Genomic DNA, 7990 nt, shown 5'->3' with positions numbered 1-7990 from the left:
TAGGTTGTAATATGAAGTTTACTCAATAGTGAAGTTAAAATCCTACTAGGGTAGGTCGTGATTTTTAATCCCGTGAGTAGTGAGTTTTTCACATAAATATATGTTCTTTATTTACTGCTATTTATTGTGGGAACTAATAGTGAACCTGATTTTCTGTACTGTTTGGTGGGCCATTAGTTTCTATCGGTTACCTTTACCTTAAGTCCTTAACTCGGCATGGTGTATTAAACAAATATACTGAACAACACTGACGGTATTCTGCCAAGGATAAGTATTACAGATCCATAAAACCTTTTGATTCCAAAGCTACTTTATTAGATTGTACCATATTATAGAATTTTTCCAAATGATATTTACACGCTGAAAGTTAACTGATGACTTTTCAAGAATCTCTCTATCTAAACTAGTTGAAAATTATATTACCTTTGGGATTATAATCATAGGAGATTAGCCACATAATTTAGCACATAATTACTACTGTAATATATGGTTTATATACTTTACTAGTTCAATGATATTGTTTTAAGGAAATTTACTTTACTAGCAAAACTTCACTTTACATATACTATATAGTCTTATCAGCCTAGCATATGTTGGGGCCAAATCCCACGAAACCATTTGCCCCATCAATAGAAATTTGGATGCCTTCTTGCTGGATATTCCCAATAATGGAAAGTCTAGTAGGAGATGGAGCGAACGCAAAGCAGAATGTGCCCCTTTCGTCCACTGGAATCAGGAAGTTCCTAGCTGGGAGGGTTAGAATTGGACCACCCATGAGGAAAAACGAAACGGTTGGTACCCGAACCGTCACAAACCCGTTTAGATCGTAGCATGTGTCGAATATTGACATGGCAGGTGCCCGTGGAAGGCTAGCAGTTTGGGCAATGAATGCATTACGGAACGCCTCGTAGACCGCTGTCGGAAGCCTTGTCACGGCTGTCCCTGTGTCCATCACCACTCCACCATCTCCTACCTCAGTCAACCTGAAAATATCTTCAGATATTGCTACACGTGCTCCTCCAACTCCAAGACCCGACAAGCCAATATAATAGAAACTAGGGGCCCGTGGGTTTCGGATCAATGGTACCCACGCTGCACCCATGGGTAGTATTTCACGCCCGAATTCAAGTGATCCGGTTGATCCGGTGCCCCGACTAACCAAACAGTAACTAAATGCACCGCCCGTTTGTCCACCGAGTTGTCCCAGGAGTGACATGGACCCACCTCCAAGACCTAACAAACCAGCAGCCCCAATAAACATTCCACCGTTATGGTGACCGCAACCAATTGCTACGTCCCGAACCACGGTGCGACCAAAAGTGAGCGTCTCAAGGGCCATGGTCCCCTTCGTGTACGATCCGTCGCCATACATGACTTCATATTTGCAGCGACCTGCGTGGCAGCCCGAGTTCTCGACCTGTTCACAGAGGGATGAGGTACATGGTACCCCAGAAAAAGAAGCGGAAAGAGACGGGTCAAATACCGGGTCGGACTGGTGGTAGCACTGGGTACAAGGCTGGCACTGGACCCACACAATATCACTGCCAGCATCAATGACCATGTATTGCTCTCTAACAGGACTGCCCACACCAATCCTCACGAAGTATTCTCCACTTCCTTGCTCCATGCCCGAAATCACCTCACTCCCGAATTCCTCCACCTCATAAACTTTATTATTGTTATTATTATTATTATTATTATTATTATTATTATTATTATTATTATTATTATTATTATTATTATGATTATTATTATTATTATTATTATTGCCTCCTGTTATTTTGTGAATGAGTGTATCCACTCTTTTGACGTCTCTTTTAACGCGAGCTTCGAGACGGTGAGGATGATCAGTGAAGTGGGGAAAAGGCAGTTTGTCTCTGTGAAGAAGCTTGAGTTTCCAGTTTCCCTTTTCAAGTTCTTCTTCTTCTTTTGCCACACCCTGTGTTTTAGATGGTGGTGGGTGGATTCTTGTAGATTCTTTAATGGTTTGTTTGACATTAAAGTGTTCGTGGCTGGGAAATGGGATTGCATGGCCAGCTGAGGTTTTTGTTTCAGTTGCGGTTGTAGTGTTGGTAATGGAGAAAATGAACACTGCAAGGAGCAGAATTGCGACTCGTGTTTGTACGGGAACAAACATTCTTGTTTGGGTTTATAGTTTCTAAGGTTTCTTTCTCTGCTCTTCGAAGTTTGGGAGGTGTGTTTGTGAGGAAAAAGGATTCTTGGGAAAGGGGGGATTTATGTACTTTGGCTTCTGAGAAACTGTACAGGAAAAGGTAATTTAAAAGTGGGGCTAGTTTGGGAAGGGGATTATGGAGAACAAAGTTTGGCCCATTTTTGGAGTGAGAGTGATGTTAGGTTGGGGGTGACTAGTGAGCGAGGAAATAATTGAATGATGGGGTTTCTTGTGTTTCTTGGAACCAACTACCCTTAGTTTCCTAAGTCTTTCTATTTCTCCAATTCGTTTCCTAAGTCTTTCTATTTCTCCAAGTTTTTACTTGTATTGGAGATACTTGTTATGGTTAAAAATCAAAAGATAAGATTTTATTGAATAAAATAAAACTCTAACCATGATTAAAATCTTCAATTCCTTCTTTTATTCATTCCAAATAATATCTTTTGCAATCTCACAATTATAGTTACACTTACACATTATTAAGATACCTTCTCTCTTTTTTGTATTCTTCCGTTTTAGTTTATGTAAACCTATTTTCTTTTTGGTCCGTTTTAAATATGAACGTTTTCTAAATTTGAAAATAATTTAGCTTAAGCTTCAAATTCTATCCTTAATAAGAAGTTTTTATAACCACACAAATACTCTGGTATGTTTATCACTACAAATTTCAAAAGAATTAGAGCCATACAAATGTTATGACTTGTTTAAGATCACAAATTTCAATTTTTTTTTTCTTAAATTTCGTGGCCAATCAAACAGATTTACAGAAATTAAAACAGAGGGAATAGTAATTTTCTTTCAGTGAGTTAATTTTTTTTTTCACTTCTACAAAATCTTCTTACATTCTTATTAAATATGAGGAATACTAGAAGTAGATTCCAACATTTTAACAATAAAAATTAAAGAACGGTACAAACCCATTTGGAGGCTCCACTTAAGTTGCCATTTCTCTATTATTTGCATATTTAGAACGGTGGAAAAAAAGATTCAATCTTCCAATATCTAGCAACCATTATAATCTATAATTTTAACTCCACTATATACCACCACACAACAATTTGAATAAGGCAATTTGTTACGCATCAATAGCTCAGAACACAGAAACAATAAAAGAACTGTCGAATCATTGTCAATATTTTCTTCTGGTCTCCTAGGAAAAAAGAAAGAAAAAACAAAGGAAAATCACATAGATTTATACAAGGGGAAACTTGAGCTAAAAGAGACAAACAATATAATTCGGGAATGGATAAAAGAAATAATTTAATATTTTAACCATGGTTAGAATTTTATTTTATTCAATTAAATCTTGTCCACTGATTTTTAACCATGACTAGTATCTTCAATCCAAATAAGCTTGGAGAAATAAAAATACTAGAAAATGGATGGGAGTTGAATCCGTATTTCTTAGGTAGCCTTATACATGCTTTATTATGGGTGGAGCTCCTCTACATTTTTCATTATCTTCATTTTCTCAAGTTCTTACTTGAATAGGGGACATATGTCATTTTTAAAAACTAATGATTGAGATTTAATTAACCAATATAAGTGCTTACCGTGAAAATGGTAACAACAATTAAATTTGTAAATGAGACTCTAAAAATATGTGATCTATTTTTATGCTAGTTATTAGAACAGTTGATGTTAGGCATATGAAGTTTAATGATGAAATACGAGTTAAAACGGGGCAGTGATCAAACCGAGAGGCTTGCTACCCGAGCTTCGGACTGGTCGATGAAAAGGCCTCGGGGTCGATATCCGGCTCGAGCTCGAACTATCGGGGATAACCAAGAAGGGGATAACAGTTAAGATATAGTTAAAGAAGGCTCTTTACGACCAATACTAAGCAATAAATGAAGAACGAATATGAAAGCAATAAATGCAAAGAGTAGCCTCGAGTGAGTAAGTTAGAGAGAAGAAAGAAAGATATTATTGCTCTTGTGTAGAATATTTGGAGTTCTGCCTTACAGAGTGTTAACGACTCCCCTTTTATAAGAGGGGGAAGTCCAAACTTTAATGCAAGATACGTTGAGTGATAAAGGAAGCGGGATGGGACAACTAACTAGCTTCATGACGTATACATAGGCTAATGTTAGGCTGCCCAGGTAGACTTAATCGACTCCGGATGCACTCTTCGGAGGCCTCCTGTGCTCATCGGGGTTTCGGCCAATGTTATCCTCGGCTAGGTATCGACGGATCTTGAGGGAATTAACCGGCTCGAGGTTCCAAGCCTCCGAGGCGACCTTCTGAAGCACTTTATCAATGAGAAATTGGTCCTCCGATTTCACCGTACACAGATAGTCTCCGCGTTTCTTAGAGGGAAGCGATAAGAAATGATTTTGACATCCGACTTTATGGGCTCCATAATGACGTTGTGCTGATGGTGTAACCCTTTTACAAGTGCCGAAACATTTCACCTTTTTGCTTTTTCAGGGCTATTCAATGTGTCGTGACTCTTCGTTGTTTGGGGTCATAATGTTGCCGTCCATTCAACTTCCATGAATGCGTTAAATGCGCCTGTTGTTACGTTCTTCGAGGGAAATTATGGAGCCGTCAGTTACTTTGCCCTCCTCCTCTATAAATGGGGCTTCTTGTGATCAGTTTTTCACCCAAGCATCCTTCGATATCTATCCTTTCCCCCTTCCTTGCTATTTTGTTCTTTGCTGTCTCACCATGTTTGAGGCCCATGGCCTCAAGATATCATGTCAATATCATGCGTGCTACGGCCCGACTCCCGGACCTTCTCCAGTCGGGCGAAGTTGTGCTGCCGTGATGCTATTGTTATTGTTGTTATTGTCGTTGTTGCTGTCTCCATTAGCTCGAGGTGATGAAGCAGAGGACCGATTTTCTCAAACCCGAGGAGGTATTTGGATTATGCACCGCTGCTCAAGAGGGGGCTCGGATTATACACCGCTGCTCACCCTCCTTCCTCGGCTTGGCGTATTACACCACCTTTGGATTCCTGGGGGTATGGCGACACTCTCTGCTGGTTGTCGCCTCCCTGGCCGAGGCAACGTTTCAAGAAATGGCCTTATAATAGTATTACTGGCGGAGTTCACACTAGCCAGATTTTTCACCCAGCCACTTCTTGTCTACTTTCGGCTCTCCTTCGTCACTTTGCTCTTCTCCATCGCTTTCCTCTTCTATATCCTTCCTTTTGAAGATGCCATTCCGGGAGGGTCGAGATGAGGTTCCCGAGGGGATTTGACTTGGAAGATATTGTCTTTGAGGTCACACGCTTGAGGAGATGATGCCAAAGATGCCGCTATTGGGGATGCACTTTGGGAATAGGCTAGATTTTTAGACTTTTGTTGTATGCATACCCTTTAACCTTTCTGTTTCTCTGTGAGGATTCCCTTGCGGGCTTTTGTAATCATATGTAAGGACACCTCGAGGGCCGTTGTATATGAATATCTATGAATACAAAGATATTTTCTTGACTCCTGCCTTTGATACTTGCTGTACTTCTTTATGTTTACGGCAGCTCCAAATGCGCGATCCTGTTTGTCGTTGCTACTACTGGACCTGGATGTGAGTTTTTCTTTTGGCCTTTGGTCGAGAGAAATGGCTCCTTTCCGAGCTCATCGTTGTTGCCGGAATCAAGCCCGAATTGGTCCGGTAAACTTGGATCATCGGGGTCCTCGAGCCCCATGGAGATAGAGCACCGAAGTGAAAGTCGACTTCGGGCGCTTGGAGCTTATACTTTGAGCTTGACGTAGATAACCTTTTAAGGTGTTATAGGCAGGCTTCTAAGAAAGGGGCTATTCGTATTTAGGTGATTTTCTACGATCGAGCCCTTGTGATCGGGCTCGAAGTGCTTATTTTTTCTTCTCGAGGGAAAACTTTGAGGTCGGGTACCACCTCAGAATTGGAGACGATGTCGCTGACCTTATGTGGCCTAACTTCTTCTTGACGAAGATCTCTGGGGTCGGGCACCACCTCGGGATCAATTCCGAGGTCGTTGGCCTCCCGAGGCTTATCTTGGGTAGGCGAATTGTTGCTGTACCCGCATATACATAGGGCGACTCTTGCTTCTTTGGAAGATCCCATTATTTTAGATAGCCATCCTTCCGTCTTGGCATCGAGTCCTTCGTTACCTCAAGCGCAAAAAGTGTTGGCGTACATCCCTGCTTTAGTTTGCCAATTCTACTATAGTAATGACTGCTACTTCAGGGCCTGCCTGGCAGGGAGGGGAGAGTTCCCCTCCCAGTGCTCAGGATCTGCAGGAGTTTTACTCTGAAGACTATATCTTCAAGAAGAGAGGAACATCTGGAGATGGTGAGGAGAGACTGCGGATGGGGCGAGTGGGTAGCGTTGCAGGCACTTTCCCCCGATGAGAGTATTACGAACTCTGCTGATGGATTCCTGAACGTATACTTATACCCGTTTGCACTAGGCCCCCTTGATAGGGTCGTGCTTGATTTGTGTTTCGTGCTTTCTTAGATTCACTTATAGCGAAAACCAGTTTAGTAATTGTGTTTCTTCCTTTCCCGCAGCAACTTCGTGGACGCCAGGTGAAGTTTTCGATTTGCCCGGCTGGGTTCGGAGGTTGGCGACCCATTCGTCTTGCGACGAGCGTAGGTGGCGAGCTGTGTCCCAGGGCAGATAGGAAGCGAAATACCAAGGTATGTGTGTATGCTGCTTTTACTTGGGTCTTCGTATATTTGAGACGACATTTTCCTCTTTTCTTTGTATTGGCTTTGCCGTCGTAGGTATCAGACGGTCCCTTGGGGCGAGGCTATGTTCCTTCGGAGAGGGGGGATGAGTCATCGACCTCCGAGCCAAGGGACGATGGCGACAAACGGGATATGCACTCGCAGTGTAATGGAGCTTTTAGCGGGGATAAATGGGTCTGTATCTTCGAGGAGAGAACATCGTCCGAGCCTGCTGTTCCTAGAGTCTCTAGTTTCGAATCGGTGGTTCCTCCGAGTGATTCTGCCTCGACCGAGGTTGGTTTTTCCAGGGCTGAAGGGGCTGGACCAATAGGAGTGTGTTCGGCCTTCTAGGAAGTCCACCGACTTCACTTTGTGGTGAGTTTCGGCATAGCCCTTCTGCATCTCGCGTCTTCCCTTCCTTATCGTGTTTTTCTTCTGCAGGCCTTTGATAGGCTCAGAACTGAGATGCTCCATCATGGGGCTAGGCTTCGAAAAGCTCTGGATGAGGGTAAGTCCCTTAGGCTCCTCAGCGAGGAGAAGGAGGTTGAGTTGATGCACTGGCGATATGAGGCATACCGGAGCTCGAATTACGAGAGCTATTTGAGGGAGCAGGTAACCTCTCGTAGTATGTGTTTCACTTTATTTAACCCTTAAGGTTAATATTTTTGCCTATCTTAGTTGCAGAGAAAGATAGAGGCTCTGGAGTACCTTAGGGGCAAAGCCGACCGAGTTAGGAATGCTTGTGGTGAACTAAGGGCTCAGGTGCAGGCTCATGCTTCAAAGGAGAAGGGTGCCTTGTCCAAAGCTCACGCCTTCGAGGCCCAACTCTGCCTGGGTCGTGACAACGCTTCAGTTCAAGCGGATATAATCGTGAAGCTCGAGTCCGATCTCTCGAAGGTTCGGGCTGAAATAGTCGATGCTCGGGCTGAAGCAACACTGAGTCGGACTAAGGCTGATCAGGAGATGGCGATTCATTTGAAGTACGCTACTGATGCCCAAGCCGAGTTGAAGCGGGCCCTCGATCGTGAAAAGAGAATCGAGGAATATGTTCGTTGCAGATCCCGAAGAGAGGTACTTGAAGAGATCGGTGCCAGGGGTTTCGTTCTCCTAGAAGAGTTGGCTCCAGCGAGGGCGGAGGAGTGTGATGCTCGGATACTTCTTGCCG

At 43.0% G+C, this 7990-nt stretch overlaps 1 protein-coding gene across 1 annotated transcript; it reads right to left on the bottom strand.

The window, feature by feature from the left end:
- Nucleotides 1-474: 474 nt before the first annotated feature.
- On the bottom strand, nucleotides 475-2311 carry LOC107782192 (protein ASPARTIC PROTEASE IN GUARD CELL 2-like). The gene has a single exon (XM_016603046.2). It carries the CDS (start codon nucleotides 2135-2137, stop codon nucleotides 584-586), a length of 1554 nt encoding a protein of 517 aa, XP_016458532.2. The 5' UTR covers nucleotides 2138-2311; the 3' UTR covers nucleotides 475-583.
- Nucleotides 2312-7990: the final 5679 nt, after the last annotated feature.

Source organism: Nicotiana tabacum, chromosome 16 (genome assembly GCF_000715075.1).
Source record: "Nicotiana tabacum cultivar K326 chromosome 16, ASM71507v2, whole genome shotgun sequence".
In the NCBI taxonomy this organism is placed as follows: domain Eukaryota; kingdom Viridiplantae; phylum Streptophyta; class Magnoliopsida; order Solanales; family Solanaceae; genus Nicotiana; species Nicotiana tabacum.
This window is presented reverse-complemented; position numbering and strand designations above follow the sequence as displayed.